Source organism: Erpetoichthys calabaricus, chromosome 3 (genome assembly GCF_900747795.2).
Source record: "Erpetoichthys calabaricus chromosome 3, fErpCal1.3, whole genome shotgun sequence".
NCBI lineage: Eukaryota > Metazoa > Chordata > Cladistia > Polypteriformes > Polypteridae > Erpetoichthys > Erpetoichthys calabaricus.
Window position 1 is genome coordinate 142,550,230 of NC_041396.2, and position 18,323 is coordinate 142,568,552.

At 38.6% G+C, this 18,323-nt stretch overlaps 1 protein-coding gene across 2 annotated transcripts in view; it reads right to left on the minus strand.

Moving 5' to 3' along the window:
* Window positions 1-18,323, minus strand: part of ubxn2a (UBX domain protein 2A) — an 84,488-nt gene that overhangs the window by 36,025 nt on the left and 30,140 nt on the right. For both annotated transcript variants that reach the window (XM_028797378.2, XM_051924935.1), the window contains exons 4-5: window positions 774-883; window positions 50-187 (exon numbers count right to left, since the gene is read on the minus strand). In XM_028797378.2, the coding sequence (XP_028653211.1) occupies window positions 50-187; window positions 774-883 (248 nt within the window). The remainder of the gene's footprint in view (window positions 1-49; window positions 188-773; window positions 884-18,323) is intronic.

Here is an 18,323-nt window from a genome sequence, read left to right on the forward strand (position 1 = left end):
TCTGTTGCATTAGCCAAATTCATAATCTAAGTAGGCATTATATCCTCACCTCCCTAGCCTGTATCCCCGGCCTGTAAAAGGATGAAACTCTTTCTTTCCTGGGATATATTGCTCCTCCTTGTAGTCTTTCACTTTCACTTCCAGCTCTTCTTCAGGGAAACTTCTTTCCAGCTCATGGGGCAGTTCCCTTAAAAATGTAAAATGAGAGAAAAATTAAAAGAGGAAAGATATTACTCTTACTTAAACATTTGTTACTGGTACATTTTGTTTCCCTTTTTTCTAACCTACATGATTGTGTTTAGGCCATCAGATGTATAATTTTTATCCAGTGTAAGAAATTTTCAGCAAGAAGAAGAAAAAAGTTGACTTTTTTAGTTTTTCCTTATAGACCAGTATAACAAAAAGGAATCATTGTGGCATTACCATTTGTAGACACAGGAATCCAAAGACTAAAAATACTGGGACGGTTACTTGTAAATAAAGCATACATCAGGGGCGAACAAACACAAATACAAAATAAAATAATAACCTCCAACGTGCTGCAGTGTATTTATTATGCCTGGTTAATTACAACTGGTCTACTGATATTTGAAAAAAAAAAAAAAAACTATGCTACTCTTTCACCTTTGAAATGGAACAATTTGCTGCTTTTACAATGTATTTTTATTGAATTAGACATTGTGGATGCAAATAAATGATGAATAGATAAAAAATACTCTACATTATTTTGTCAGGTGATAGGAAAAAAATCAATAGCAACTGTTTTTACTTGCCCTCTCTTTATAGACTCCAAGAACTGTTGGTCTTCAGTATCATTATAACTCCTAAGACTTCCATCATTTACAGTAAATCCATTCTTCCACAGTTTCACAACAATCTCTGCCTTCAAATCAATGGTAAAAAAGGACTTACTTAGAAAGAAAATAATTGAAAGTTAATGGAGTTTAAAGCATTAATTTTAATATAATCACTTTTCCTGTAATAAAAGCAATAATATAGCATTATATACTGGTAAGAATTTTATTTTAATGTTGGGCCCAATCAGACAAAACTCTACATGAAATTCAAATGGTAACAATTTCTGGAAAATTACTTTTCAAAATAATATATATAATTTTAGTCTAATAAATATTTCCCTAACTAAATGCATCTTCAATATCAGCACTTTAACTTAAACCTCTAATCTGTTACAGTAGATCACTGGATTTAATTTAGTTATCTATCCTCTGAATGAAAATAAATAAATCAATCTATCCATTTCTGAACCACTTTCAAGGCAGCTTCATTAATGCACATCAAAAAATTATACAAAAATTAAAATATGAGGTGAGGTGAACAGAAGTATAATTAGGAAACATCAAAAACTTTTGTATCATTCTGTAAAAGTAACAGAAATGGCATATTCCTAGAGAGCTTAAAAAATGATAATGTGATCTTAATTTATTTTACAAAATGCACTTTATATAATAAGACAGATTTTCAGCACCAAGGAAAAAATAAATGGGACTATTTTCCAAACATTTCAAATTTAATACTTTGTATTAAAACATAACCTAAGTTAAAGCATTAAGATTTGATGAAGTTTATTTTAATATATTTCCCATGAAGTGTAAATATTTTAATATACAGAAGAGCAGCACACCTAGAGACATCTCAAACAGAAGCAGACAGTAAATTTGGTAGTTAAAATGTGAAGCTATGTTTTCTCTGAGGATTGAGGTGTAATTTTTTTATATATGAAAATAATATTTCAGTAAGCAAAAGGTTCTTTCATTCTGAAACAAAACAGAGAAATTCAGCTATAAACCATTAAGTAGGCATATAGCTTAAAAGGAAACACGTTAGTTATGTATGCAGGAAGAAGAAAAATGCAAGACTAGAGTTCAGGCAAAAAGGCAGCCATTAGAAAAGATGAAGACAAAGACTGAAAAAGTTAGTTGGTAGTTTAGTGCGGGAGAAAGGTGTGATCCAACCTTGAGAATAAGCTTAATTTCTTATTTTCTCCATTGAGTGGTATCTTTAAAACTATGTGAAAGGACACAGACAGAAAGATCAGTACAGGTATGATTTATGGGAGAGATTTGTTTTGCAACAGGCTTTTCAGTTTTTGCTTCTGACAGATCAAGCATGTTTACTGAAACAATCTAAAAGTGGTCTCAAATTCAACTAAGCTGACTGCTGGACACTTTAAAAGTTCCTGGCACAATGCAAGACCTAGACATGGGATCAGTCCATCACAAGGCTATGCATAAGCACAGAGGGTATAGAAGGAAGAACAGAGGACCTATAGAAAAAATACATGTAAACATGGGAAGAATCTGAAAAATTCCTGACAAGCAGCAGCAGGATGCAAGATTTGAACAAAAAACATTGGTCCCACCCCAAAATTCCATATATGTGGATATAATTTTCTCACGCATTAATATGCGTTTTATATGTATGTGATCTTTAATATGTTTTAGTGCTTGTGCATAATTCTCAAGCATGTAGCCATTGTATTTTCCTCTAGGTCAGGGTTTCTTAAAAATGTTTTTTCTCACAACCAAATCTTGCCCTTCTTTGGTGTCTTCAAGACCTATTCTATGCCTATCTTCAGATCGGGGAGGGAATTCCCCTTGGAGGAGAGCAATGTCGTTTGCTTAAACAATGCAATGGTGACTCACGATCTTACACAGCCCAACAACGGCAACCTGTGACCCATTCTGGGATGCGACCCATAGTTTAAGAAACTGCTCTTGGTTATTGGGGCTGTGTAAATATAGTTTATAATAATCCATTCAGAATATTTTTAAAAGTGTTCCACAAAATTAGGATAACAGAGGACATAAAGTACATTGACAAAATGGCAATATAATAGGTCGGAGAAGCTACTTCAAAATGGTTCATACCATTTGTAAGATAGTGACGATGTCAGCATGGATTCATGTCAAGTACTGGCAACTTTCTACTGTCACCTAATATTAAAATAATGTGTAGTGATTTTTTTTCAAAAAGTCTTCTCTTTAGTCATCAATTAAAAATATATTTGCAGAAAGCTGCCAGTAGAAAACACCAAAGAAATATTCTACTTGCAAACAGTATTAAAATAACACTCAAACAGTAACCCCCATCCTAAAAGCCACTTCATAGTACTGTATATAGGCAGTCTTTTTTTAACAACTTATGACTTTATACTCAAAATATCCTGGTCAAAATTCAAATTTCAGGACTGATGTAAAAATGAGTTATTGAAATACTGCATCACCAGCTGCTCAAGCAAAAAAAGTTCATAAAAGATTTATTAACAATACATACTGTACATTTAAATTACTAATAAACTTCTACCAGTTATTAGATAGGTTTCATTAATTTTCATCTCAAACTGCTGTACTAGGTTAAAATATTATCTAGCTTCATGCTGCCATCACATATAAATAATAAAACATAAGAAAGAAGGGCAAATATATTTTTAAAAATAAATACTTTATTGGTATGGTCCATGATTCTGTGCTAGAATAAGCAGATTCAGAAGGAGTAGAACATTTAACTGCACTGGTGCCTCAAGAGCACTAGTGTCTACTAGTTTTCACAAAAAACAGCTTTAGTAGGAGTTTTAGATTTAGATTCTATCAGTTATTGAAATTTACACTAGGACTTTAAATGCCTCTAGTAGTTATCGTGTTTATGCATGGCACATGCACTACAGCCACTAACCTGGAGTTAGAATGAAAACAGGCTGCTCATAATGACCTAACAGGAAAAGGTAGAAATAAGGTAGGATTGCTACACTGCCATAAAAATCTTTAGTGTTTTAACAATTTGCAAAAGATTTGACCATCTCATGAAGAAAACGCTAGCTAAATTTCACATGTGCCACTGTATTCAACTTTTAAACTTTTTTATTTATTTATATAGCACACTTAAAATACTAGAAGTTGACCAAAGTGCTTTACATAGAATAAAAGGTAACACTATGAAATAAAAGCCAGATAAGGAATTATCAAGAAAAACAAAAGGTAAACATTATACATACATCAACACACAAACATAAATAGCTTACATAAAATTATGCAAAATAAAATACATATATAAGATGAACACAGTATAAACAATATAAATAGAAAGATTTAAACACTCAAATTCATAACCTAAAAAGCAAGTGAATAAAAGTGCTTTTTTAGCAGAAACTTAAAACTAAGTGTGGGATCCGACCTTATTACAAGGGGCAAAGCGTTCCATAATTTAGTGCCAGCCACTGCAAAGGCGTGATCACCCCTCAGCTTCAACCATGTGCTTGAGACAGTAAGCAATAGCTGATCTGAAGACCTCAGCTGCCTGGCTGACGAGTAGATTAGCTAAGTAAAAACGAACAATAAAATCTTAAAATTCACCTTGTAACTAGCAGGGAGCCAACGAAGACAGGACAAAAACAAAGCAATGTGATCCGTTTTTTTGCTTGCTGGTCAAAACTCTAGTAGCTCCATTCTGCACCATTTGCAGGTGAGACAGTGTTGTACTGGATACCTCAACACACAGGGCATTACAATAATCCAAACAACACATGACAAAAGCATGAATGAGCTTTTGTAGGTCATTAAATGACAAAAATGGATTGACTTCCTTGATCGCCCTGAGGTAGGAAAAACTAATCTTTACCACAGCACTGATCTGTTTGTCAAATTTAAAACCTGAATCCAAGATTACTCTGAGCACAGGGCTTTAAGTGCTGAGCAAATGGACCCAATGTGCTAACAATGTTTCAGAGAACAGTGGGTTGACCAAATAGAATTACTTCAGTTTTTGACTCATTTGACTGCAGGAAGTTAAGTGCAATCGAATGTTTCATTATCACCTAAGCAGTTAAAAATCTTTGTCACCGACTCCAATTCCCCGATTGCAATGGGAAGTAAATTTGGGTATCATCAGCATAGCAATGATACAGGATGTTATAACTGTTTAGTATAGAGCAGAATGGTAACATATAAAGAGAAGATGACCGGACCTAAAACAGACCCCTGGGGTGCCCCACAGATTAGAAAAGCAGTAGGAGACGCTGAACTACCAACATATACAGAAGACATCCTGCATCTGAGGTAATCCACAAACCACTTAAGGGCAGTACCCCGAATACCAACCCAACGTTCAAACCTGTTAATCAGAATGCCATATCAACTCTGTCAAACACAGTGCTCAAATCCAATAAAATTAGCACTGAGCACTTCCCAAATCAGCTGCCAGCAGTAGACCATTCGTCACTCTTAGCAGTGCTAATTCAGTGCTGTGAAATGTTCTGAATCCTGATTGAAACTTAACAAGAATATTGTTATGCTCCAAAAAAGCCTGTAGCTGTACCTACAACTTTCTCCAAAACTTTGGCGAGAAAGTCATTTGGAAATGAGACAAAAGCTACTAGGAACCAAGGGATAAAGGTTTGCTTTTTTAACAGGTGTTGAAACACTGCATGCTTAAAGAACATAGGAATAGTCCCCATCTTCAATAATCTATTAACAATTGACAGCACATTAGGACCAATTACATCAAACACCCCTTTAAAGAACTGAGCAGGCATTAAATCAAGAGGACAAACAGACAGCTTCATACAACTTACAATTTTTGTCAGGTCCGAAAATAAGACTAGCTGAAACTGATGAAGTATGAAGATAAGTGAATGACGCCCACTGACAGATCCGGAGCAACAGGTACAATATTATCTCTGATATCAGTAATTTTACTGATAAAGTATTGCAAAAACTCCCATAAGGATTAGCCACAGCATCAAAAACAAAATCATAGGATTATCACAGTTGCTCGCAATAACATTTGAAAAAAAAAAAAATGTTCTTGCAGCCTTCACAGCTTCTTGATAATTAACAAGTGTCTTTGAAAATGTCATAGGAGACAAGTATGCAATCCTTCCTCTACTTTCTCTCAGCCTTTCTACATATCCTTCTCAGAGAATGTGTAGCATCATTAAACTACAGCTGTCTTCTGGTTTTACGTTTCCTTTCTTTCACTGGAGCTACAACATTCTAAACACCCATACAAGTAGATGTGAACTGATTCACAAGCTTCACCCCTAGATGATAAAGAAAGTTTCGTAAGAATTACAGAAAAGGCTAGCAGATGCGTAAATAAAGTTGCACAACAAATTACTAGGAGGATCGGGCACTGATTAGCATCAAATGTAATAAAGCTGTGATCTGAAAGATATTCATCATCCATTTCAATGTTATAAATAGAGAATCCAGACGAAAATACAAAGTCCAGGATATGACCATGTTTATGAGTGGGACCTGTAACAAACTGAACAAAATCAAAAGACTCCATAAGATGTAAAAAATCCTTGGCCAGAGGTTTGGAAGAACAAGAAATATGAATATTAAACTCCACAAGAACTAAAACGCAATCATATATAACATGATTTGATTCCAAAAAAAATCAGACAATTCTTGGATGAAATCCTTACATGAGTGGGAAGGTCTATACACCACCTTAATCAATTGAACCTCAAAGCTAGAAAAAGTCACAGTAGGTAATAACTGACATTTAAAGTGATTCTTAAAAACTACAGCCAAACCTCCATCCTGGCCTGTATACCTGGGAGTGCTTAAAAAAAAAAACAAAAAAAAAAAAACTACAAACCAGAGGAGAAAGTTCAGAAAAAAAGCTTAGGTCACTCTCGCTCAGCCAAGTATCTGTCAGAAATTAGAAGTCCAATTCACAAGAGATAAAAGCTTCATTTAAAATTATTTTTTTTCAGTAAATTTCTAGCATTGAACAAAGTGATTTTAATAAAGAAGCATTCGCTCACTAAATGTTGTGGAGCTCCCAATAGGTGAAGATTACCATAATTAACTCCAGGGAGACATCGGAGAGATCCAACCGACTGATCCACGGCCACAGGTGGAAGACCAGTATATTTAAGTTGAAGGGTCCAGCAGATAAGAAAAAGATTCTGCTTGTCACAGCCTTCCCAGATCCGAGCATCAAATGATCGATGAAACAAAGCCAGTTTCAGCTTAATCCTCACCAAATCACTACCCCAGCGCTTCTTACAGCACTTCCTCCACTGCTGCTGGATGCAAGACGAGTAACATACACCGGACAAGATCATGAGCAGAATTTACAGTACATCCATTTTTTTTAACAAGGTCAGGTACCATCAATCGTGCTGGATAGAATAACGTCGATGTAAATGGATGTACATTACTTTACCAACAAATTCTCACCTGTGTCCAGACTGCAACCATTTCTCTCAACTTTATGTGCTAACCAGGGAACCCTTTGCAAGTGGTTTTCTAAATCCCAAAGTGCAATGTATTAGACTAAGCAGAGGTGGTCTTTAGGTAAATGTCCTTAATTGTTTATTTTCTCTAGGTGCAAGTTCATAGTTTAATTTGTATTACTACTGTGTTCTTTTTAGCAAGTGCGTCCTTTATCTTCTCTTCCACCCTTATTTTCTCAATGCATATTTTGGATACATACATTACATAGATTTTTATTTTTATTTTGTTTGCTTCCTTTATTTTTTTAAGCACAGTGCACTGCCATTAGGAGTGGTTTTAGACTCACTTACGTGTGTTTGAGGAATCATGTTATAAATCCTCAAAATACAGTAAGTGTAATCAAAATACTCCAAGGCTAGAGTTCCGCATAATCGCCGAACTGGTCAGCATACACTTTAAAACCTATATATTTAATATACAGTGGTGTGAAAAACTATTTGCCCCCTTCCTGATTTCTTATTCTTTTGCATGTTTGTCACACAAAATGTTTCTGATCATCAAACACATTTAACCATTAGTCAAATATAACACAAGTAAACACAAAATGCAGTTTGTAAATGGTGGTTTTTATTATTTAGGGAGAAAAAAAAATCCAAACCTACATGACCCTGTGTGAAAAAGTAATTGCCCCCTGAACCTAATAACTTGTTGGGCCACCCTTAGCAGCAATAACTGCAATCAAGCGTTTGCGATAACTTGCAATGAGTCTGTTACAGCGCTCTGGAGGAATTTTGGCCCACTCATCTTTGCAAAATTGTTGTAATTCAGCTTTATTTGAGGGTTTTCTAGCATGAACCGCCTTTTTAAGGTCATGTCATAGCATCTCAATTGGATTCAGGTCAGGACTTTGACTAGGCCACTCCAAAGTCTTCTTCAGCCATTCAGAGGTGGATTTGCTGGTGTGTTTTGGGTCATTGTCCTGTTGCAGCACCCAAGATCGCTTCAGCTTGAGTTGACGAACAGATGGCCGGACATTCTCCTTCAGGATTTTTTGGTAGACAGTAGAATTCATGGTTCCATCTATCACAGCAAGCCTTCCAGGTCCTGAAGCAGCAAAACAACCCCAGACCATCACACTACCACCACCATATTTTACTGTTGGTATGATGTTCTTTTTCTGAAATGCTGTGTTCCTTTTACGCCAGATGTAACGGGACATTTGCCTTCCAAAAAGTTCAACTTTTGTCTCATCAGTCCACAAGATATTTTCCCAAAAGTCTTGGCAATCATTGAGATGTTTCTTAGCAAAATTGAGACGAGCCCTAATGTTCTTTTTGCTTAACAGTGGTTTGCGTCTTGGAAATCTGCCATGCAGGCCGTTTTTGCCCAGTCTCTTTCTTATGGTGGAGTCGTGAACACTGACCTTAATTGAGGCAAGTGAGGCCTGCAGTTCTTTAGACGTTGTCCTGGGGTCTTTTGTGACCTCTCGGATGAGTCGTCTCTGCGCTCTTGGGGTAATTTTGGTCGGCCGGCCACTCCTGGGAAGGTTCACCACTGTTCCATCTTTTTGCCATTTGTGGATAATGGCTCTCACTGTGCTTCGCTGGAGTCCCAAAGCTTTAGAAATGGCTTTATAACCTTTACCAGACTGATAGATCTCAATTACTTCTGTTCTCATTTGTTCCTGAATTTCTTTGGATCTTGGCATGATGTCTAGCTTTTGAGGTGCTTTTGGTCTACTTCTCTGTGTCAGGCAGCTCCTATTTAAGTGATTTCTTGATTGAAACAGGTGTGGCAGTAATCAGGCCTGGGGGTGGCTACGGAAATTGAACTCAGGTGTGATACACCACAGTTAGGTTATTTTTTAACAAGGGGCCAATTACTTTTTCACACAGGGCCATGTAGGTTTGGATCTTTTTTCTCCCTAAATAATAAAAACCATCATTTAAAAACTGCATTTTGTGTTTACTTGTGTTATATTTGACTAATGGTTAAATGTGTTTGATGATCAGAAACATTTTGTGTGACAAACATGCAAAAGAATAAGAAATCAGGAAGGGGGCAAATAGTTTTTCACACCACTGTATGCATATTATGCCTGTACAACATTATTGTTATCATCATTATGATTATTCTGTCCTAATATTAATGTGATCAGTTAGTGAAATTACTGAAAATTAATACAAAACCATACAACTGAGCCATCATGTGTGAGCTTTTTAATTAAACATATTTACTTTTTCAAACTGATATTCTGTTTGTAAACTAGAACTACCATCAATCAATTAATTTATTCATTATATTTTATCGTTATATATTATTTACTAGCCAACCCGCGGCGTACCATACGCCGCATAATCAGGCCGCTTTTTAAATGATTTTTAAGCACAGGGAAAAAATTAACATTTGAAAAATCCGGAGGAGAGGGGAAGGACGTTGATGGGCGGGGTGAAGCCTCGCGAAGCATCAACATGTTTGAAGCAATTGTGTCGGAAATCGTATTGAAGCTTCGAAGCATTTGACACTCGCCTGTCTCGTGACACCTCCTGGCCATTTTCATTAACGTTACAGAAAGTTATGATACACTTCAATGACATCTGTTAAAAGTCGTATTGCTTTTATTTTTTCGCAGCTACAGACTGACAACGAAGAGAAGGGTTCGTCAGCAGCTTCTAGTGTCTGATGTCTAAAAAATATAAATATAACTAATGCCGACAGGCAGAATGTACTATACGATAGCAAGAGTTAAACAAAATAAGACGCCTCACCTCATGCATTCCCGGCTCTTTCAATTAGTATTTACTTTTGTACTGTATCATTATAATCGCTCTTGTTATTAGTATTATAATTAACCCTGATCTTTTCTTGAGATCACATTTAATAGCCTTAAATGTTTTGTTTGGTCTGTCTTAATTAAAACGGAGTAGACAGAAAATAAAGGTTTATCCCTGTACTTTGCCATGATATAGGTAAGGACATTTGAGAAAGAAAATGTGAAATCCTTAAATCACAGATGTTATTATTCGATCAAGTATTAAAAACACAGTGTCGAAACCTTAGTATAGAACGGCGCATCACTGTTTGCGATTCTGGCTGCTTTTCGCGTACTGAGTTGTTTGGGAGTCACAGTTGAGAAACAGTTTTTTAATGTATTTTAAGCACAGGGGAAAAAATGAACATGTGGCCTGGTGCATTGTGGAAGATTGTGGGTTCACTTCCCGGTTTGTCCCTGTGTGGATAGCAAATTATACGCGACAAACAAACTGTTTTGCACGCTGCAAACCAATCCGCGCTGCTTTTTCAATGTTTTTTAATCCTTCGAGTTGCTAATTAACTAACTAACACCCACCCACTCAGCTTGTGTGAAAAAAATGCGCCCGTTCTTTTATCAAAGACTTGGTGATCATGTTTTGTAGACTCAATATATATTGGCTTTTCACTCAGCGCGAGGGCGCGCATTCATCTGGGATTATTACATCTTGCTAGACTAATCTGCTACACGGCTGCATTTGAAAAACCAACTTATCCCGGATGAGTTTCACCGGCATTAATGATTAGGAATCTGGTTGGAACAAAACCCTGCAGCCACAGGGGTTCACCAGGACCGAGTTTAGCAAACACTGCTGAACAGAGACGAAACCGACTCAGGTGAGGAGTGGGGGCGGGCAAAGTAGTTGGAGCTATTGATTATTCAGTGTTGTTTGCCTGGGTGTCTGATCTGCTCAACAGGATTATAAATAAAAGGAAAACAATGTGAAGGCAATGTCACAGGTGATCCTGTGGTATAGCGGGTCCACAGCTCCCCTTCAAAAGCCCATTTTTAAATAAATAATCATCGCACTCACAGTGTAGACTCGTGGTTTGGGCATTTCTCCCCTGTGCAGTGTGTGAGCGAGTGAAGAGAGAGAGAGAAAGCCAGTAAGTTACAGTGAGCGAGAGCAGGCTTGAAGGCAATGTGTTCCTGTGGTATAGCGGGTCCATAGCTCACATTCAATATTAGTACTATAATTAACCCTGATCTTTTCTTGAGACCACATTTAATAGCCTTAAATGTTTTGTTTGGTCTGTCTTAATTAAAACGGAGTAGACAGAAAATAAAGGTTTATCCCTGTACTTTGACATGATATAGGTAAGCACATTTGAGAAAGAAAATGTGAAATCCTTAAATCACAGATGTCATTATTCGATCAAGTATTAAAATCTGCAGTGCTTTGAAAGCTCGACACAGTGTCGAAACCTTAGTATAGAACGGCACATCACTACCTGTGAGTCACGTAGAGTTTTCATTGTTGTTTGCGATTGTGGCCGCTTTTCGCGTACTGAGTTGTTCGGGAGTCACAGTTGAGAAACAGTTTTTTAATGTCTTTTAAGCACAGGGGAAAAAATGAACATGTGGCCCGGTGCATTGTGGAACATTGTGGGTTCACTTCCCGGTTTGTCCCTGTGTGGATAGGAAATTATCCGCGACAAACAAACTGTTTTACACGCTGCAAACCAATCCGCGCCGCTTTTTCAATGTTTTTTAATCCTTCCAGTTGCTAATTAACTAACACCTACCCACTCAGCTTGTGTGAAAAAAATGCGCCCGTTCTTTTATCAAAGACTTGGTGATCATGTTTTGTAGACTCAATATATATTGGCTTTTCACTCAGCGCGAGGCCGCGCATTCATCTGGGATTATTACATCTTGCTAGACTAATCTGCTACACGGCTGCGTTTGAAAAACCGACTTATCCCGGATGAGTTTCACCGGCATTAATGATTAGGAATCTGGTTGGAACAAAACCCTGCAGCCACAGGGGTTCACCAGGACCGAGTTTGGCAAACACTGCTGAATAGAGACGAAACCGACTCAGGTGAGGAGTGGGGGCGGGCAAAGTAGTTGGAGCTATTGATTATTCAGTGTTGTTTGCCTGGGTGTCTGATGTGCTCAACAGGATTATAAATAAAAGGAAAACAACGTGAAGGCAATGTCACAGGTGATCCTGTGGTATGTGTGTGTGTGTGTGTGCGCGCGGCTCTCTCTCTCGCGCTGCCTGTGTGGCGTTGCCTCTGTGTGTGTGTGCGTCTGTGTATGCCTCTGTTTCTCTGTGGCGTTGCCTCTGTGTGTGTGTGTTTGTGTGTGTGTGCGCGCACGGCTCTCTCTCGTGCTGCCTCTGTGTGAACCAAGATTCCACTGAGGTTGACTAATGAAAAGTCAACGTAGCTCAGAGCTGCAAGTGGAATGTGGCACAGACAAACAGAAATGACGGCATGTTTTTCGAGGCGGGCGTTGCCTCTGTGTGTGTGTGTGTGTGTGTGTGTGCGCGCGCGCGGCTCTCTCTCTCGCACTGCCTGTGTGTGCCTCTGTCTCTCTCTCGCGCTGCCTCTGTGTGAACCAAGATTCCACTGAGGTTGACTAATGAAAAGTCAACGTAGCTCAGAGCTGCAAGTGGAATGTGGCACAGACAAACAGAAATGACGGCATGTTTTTCGAGGCATCGCATCCGAGTTGGTGGGCGTGACTGTGATTTTTTCGTCGTATCCAATGGTCTAAGAGTTGGTGGGCGTGGCTCCTTCCTGCGTGTGCCATTGGCGTCTTACTTGTCGGCGGTTTAGTGAATCCACGCCCCTTCCGGCGTGCTTTCCATGGTCGGCTACTTGTTTCCTGGCTTAGTGAATTATATATATATATATATATATATATATATATATATATATATATATATATATATATATATATATATATATATAGATACTCAGTTGCTAAAATGCTAAGTCAAATTTATATTAATTTTTTATTAGTAGTAAACTGCTAGTTTTCTCTGGCATCATTTATTAAAAATGGGGGGAGGGGATGGCACAGGGAGCAATTAACAGCTTTGCCTACGGCAAAAACACTTGCCAGCCCTAAAGCTGACGTCATTTTTTCCACTCAATACTGATCTTGGTTTCAAGGCCGCTGGTATCCTTCATAACTGGCTGCAATGTCCAAGAAAAGAAAAGCTGATAAAAGAGAGAAGACAGTTTCAAGACAGGCATGTGGAAAAGCATACATTGTGATAAATAGGTACTAACCTGTCTTGTTTGTACAGAAACATTCAATGAAGTAGATTGTGGCTTTCTTGTGTAAAAAAAAATGTTATATAAATCAATCATATTTTATGAATAAACTTTCATAATTGTGACAACATAAGCTTTTGAAATGTAGTAAAATAGAAAGTTGAGTAAGGACAGGAGAGTGACACTGATGAATGGATTTAAAAACACAATACCAATTGGCATTGACCATGGTGCTTCTGGTGTTAACTGTGATGGGTCCTGGTGCCAGCAGAACTGGAGACAATGAAGAGCGGGAAAACTGACTAGAAGTATCTGTACATGATTCGTGCATATTATGTTCATATTATATACAGTGTATATCTTTAATGCTAAAAACAAGAAATCGATAGCAGAAACACAAAACGCAGTTTATAGCATTCATTGCAGTTCTTGCTAAGCGGTATACATAGGACAAACTTCAAAAAGAATCGCAATACGTATACAAGAACATCGCAACGCCGTCAGAAGAAAGGTCTCACTTTCATTGATCTACACGCATACTAAATCAACAGGACATACATTTAACTGGGACAATGTACAAGTAAAATTTAAGGCCAGTACTAAAAGAGGCAGAGAGCTGGCCGAATCTTGGCTATCAACTGAGAACGCCATCAACAGACACTTGGACATAAATCCAGCATATGCAAACTTAAGAAGAACATGTTCATAATAAATAAACTGTACACCCAATACTCCACCCCCCCACCCCCTCCACGTAATGTTTTGCTATATATTGCCTTTGATTCTTGTAAGTCTAAGCATTATCCTCTAATGAAGACCCCTGGCAGGGGTTGAAAGCTCAGGAATAAAAACTACTTTATGATACGCGATTCATTTTTTCTCCCTTTGTGGATCTCCAGCTGCATATATTATATATATATATATATATATATATATATATATATACAGTGGGTACGGAAAGTATTCAGACCCCCTTCAATTTTTCACTCTTTGTCATATTTCAGCCATTTGATAAAATCATTTACATTATTTTTTTCCCTCATTAATGTACACACAGCACCTCCTATTGACAGACAAAAAAAAAAAGAATTTTTGAAATTGTTGCAGATTTATTGAAAAAGAAAAACTGAAATATCACATGGTCCTAAGTATTCAGACCCTTTGCTGTGACACTCATATATTTAACTCACGTGCTTTCCATTTCTTCTGATCATCCTTGAGATCACCTTCATTTGAGTCCAGCTGTGTTTGATTATACTGATTGGACTTGATTAGGAAAGCCACACACCTGTCTATATAAGACCTTACAGCTCACAATACATGTCAGAGCAAATGAGAATCATGAGGTCAAAGGAACCGACTGAAGAGCTCAGAGACAGAATTGTGGCAAGGCACAGATCTGGCCAAGGTTACAAAAAAATTTCTGCTGCACTTAAGGTTCCCAAGAGCACAGTGGCCTCCATAATCCTTAAATGGAAGACGTTTGGGACGACCAGAACCCTTCCTAGAGCTGGCCGTCCGGCCAAGCTGAGCTACCGGGGGAGAAGAGCCTTGGTGAGAGAGGTAAACAAGAACCCAAAGATCACTTTGGCTGAGCTCCAGAGATGCAGTCAGGAGATGGGAGAAAGTTGTAGAAAGTCAACCATCACTGCAGCCCTCCACCAGTCAGGGCTTTATGGCAGAGTGGCCTGTCGGAAGCCTCTCCTCAGTGCAAGACACATGACAGCCCGCATGGAGTTTGCTAAAAGACACCTGAAGGACTCTCTGGTCTGATGAGACCAAGATAGAACTTTTTGGCCTTAATTCTAAGCGGTATGTGTGGAGACAACCAGGCACTGCTCATCACTTATCCAATACAGTCCCCACAGTGAAGCATGGCGGTGGCAGCATCATGCTGTGGGGGTGTTTTTCAGCTGCAGGGACAGGACGACTGGTTGCAATCGAGGGAAAGATGAATGCGGCCAAGTACAGGGATATCCTGGACAAAAACCTTCTCCAGAGTGCTAAGGACCTCAGACTGGCCGAAGGTTTACCTTCCAACAAGACAATGACCCTAAGCACACAGCTAAAATAACGAAGGAGTGGCTTCACAACAACTCTGTGACTGCTCTTGAATGGCCTAGCCAGAGCCCTGACTTAAACCCAATTGAGCATCTCTGGAGAGACCTAAAAATGGCTGTCCACCAACGTTTACCATCCAACCTGACAGAACTGGAGAGGATCTGCAAGGAGGAATGGCAGAGGATCCCCAAATCCAGGTGTGAAAAACTTGTTGCATCTTTCCCAAGAAGACTCATGGCTGTATTAGCTCAAAAGGGTGCTTCTACTAAATACTGAGCAAAGGGTCTGAATACTTAGGACCATGTGATATTTCAGTTTTTCTTTTTTAATAAATCTGCAACAATTTCAAAAATTATTTTTTTTGTCTGTCAATATGGGATGCTGTGTGTACATTAATGAGGGAAAAAATTACTTTAAATGATTTTAGCAGATGGCTGCAATATGACAAAGAGTGAAAAATTGAAGGGGGTCTGAATACTTTCCGTACCCACTGTATATATATTATATATATATATATATATATATATATATATATATATATATATATATATATTTATATATATACAGTGCATAAGGTAAGTTTTCACAGCACATCACTTTCTCCACATTTTGTTACAGCCTTATTCCAAAATGGATTAAATTAATTTTTTTCCTCAGAATTCTGCACACAACACCCCATAATGACAACATGAAAAAAGTTTACTTGAGGTTTTTGCAAATTTATTAAAAATAAAAAAACTGAGAAATCACATGTACATAAGTATTCATAGCCTTTGCTCAATACTTTGTCCATGCACCTTTGGCAGCAATTACAAATATGAATATAAGCTTGGCACACCTAACCTTGGCCAGTTTCGCCCATTCCTCTTTGCAGCACCTCTCAAGCTCCATCAGGTTGATGGGAAGCGTCGGTGCACAGCCATTTTAAGATCTCTCCAGAGATGTTCAATCGGATTCAAGTCTGGGCTCTGGCTGGGCCACTCAAGGACATTCACAGAGTTGTCCTGAAGCCACTCCTTTGATATCTTGGTTGTGTGCTTAGGGTCATTGTCCTGCTGAAAGATGAACCGTCGCCCCAGTCTGAGGTCAAGAGCGCTCTGGAGCAGGTTTTCATCCAGGATGTCTCTGTACATTGCTGCAGTCATCTTTCCCTTTATCCTGACTAGTCTCCCAGTCCCTGCCGCTGAAAAACATCCCCACAGCATGATGCTGCCACCACCATGCTTCACTGTAGGGATGGTGCCAGGTTTCTTCCAAACGTGACACCTGGCAATCACGCCGAAGAGTTCAATCTTTGTCTCATCAGACCAGAGAATTTTCTTTCTCATGGTCTGAGAGTCCTTCAGGTGCCTTTTGGCAAACTCCAGGTGGGCTACCATGTGCCTTTTACTAAGGAGTGGATTCCGTCTGGCGACTCTAACATACAGGCCTGATTGGTGGATTGCTGCAGAGATGGTTGTCCTTCTGGAAGGTTCTCCTCTCTCCACAGAGGACCTCTGGAGCTCTGACAGAGTGACCATCGGGTTCTTGGTCACCTCCCTGACTAAGGCCCTTCTCCCCCGATCGCTCAGTTTAGATGGCCGGCCAGCTCTAGGAAGAGTCCTGGTGGTTTCGAACTTCTTCCACTTACGGATGATGGAGGCCACTGTGCTCATTGGGACCTTCAAAGCAACAGAAATTTTTCTGTAACCTTCCCCAGATTTGTGCCTCGAGACAATCCTGTCTCGGAGGTCTACAGACAATTCCTTTGACTTCATGCTTAGTTTGTCCTCTGACATGAACTGCCAACTGTGGGACCTTATATAGACAGGTGTGTGTCTTTCCAAATCATGTCCAACCAAGTGAATTTACCACAGGTGGACTCCAATTAAGCTGCAGAAACACCTCAAGGATGACCAGGGGAAACAGGATGTACCTGAGCTCAATTTCGAGCTTCATGGGAAAGGCTGTGAATACTTATGTACATGTGCTTACTCATTTTTTTTATTTTTAATAAATCTGCAAAAATCTCAAGTAAACTTTTTTCACGTTGTCATTATGGGGTGTTGTGTGTAGAATTCTGAGGGAAAAAATTAATTTAACCCATTTTGGAATAAGGCTGTAACATAACAAAATGTGGAAAAAGTGATGCTCTGTGAATACTTTCCGGATGCATCTATATATATAAAATCCCTGTGTGCGTCCAGGTGTCTTCTGGTGAAGTACGCATGCGCGGGGCACGGTGCGAGCGCGATATTACTGTCAGAGAAAGTTAGAGGCGTTTTACGGAAATACAAACCTTTATTACTGAGAGAGGAAATTAAAGGTACACAATACAGTGACGCATATTACAGCCACATACAAGCCAGTATTACTGTCAGAGGAGATTAAAGGCATATTACAGACACGCACGCCTGTATTACCGCCAGAGAAAATTAAAGGCATATTACGGACGTACAAGCCAGTGGACGTACAAGCCGGTATCCTTCAATAAGGGCGCGCACAAAAAGGCGAGCCTCAAAAGGGCAACCTCAATTGGGCGCAGCGAATAAAGGCACACGTAAATAAAGATCTGCACCTTTGTTGCTCTTCACATATTCCAGAGCCATTTGAACTAAATTATCTACGAACGCCTTTATTCGCCGCGCTCAATTGAGGTCGCCCTTTTGAAGCTCGCCTTTTTGTGCGCGCCCTTATTGAATAGAGCCGTACAAGACATTATTACTGTCACAGAAAATTACACGGCGGCAGCCCACGAAGAACGGTCAGCTCAGCATGTAAACATCAATAAAAGAAAGACTGAAAGAAAGAAAAATACGACCAACAAAATGAATGAGGTCAAAGTCCCTTGCCATTTAATATAGACTGTTCCTACTAATGTTTATGCACTACTGTTCTAGCGCCCGTTAATGTAATGGGCTAAATGACTAGTTGTATATATATATATATATATATATATATATATATATATATATATATATATATATATATATGAATGATACAGGTGCATTTTATGTATGAGATTCTGCTTTACAT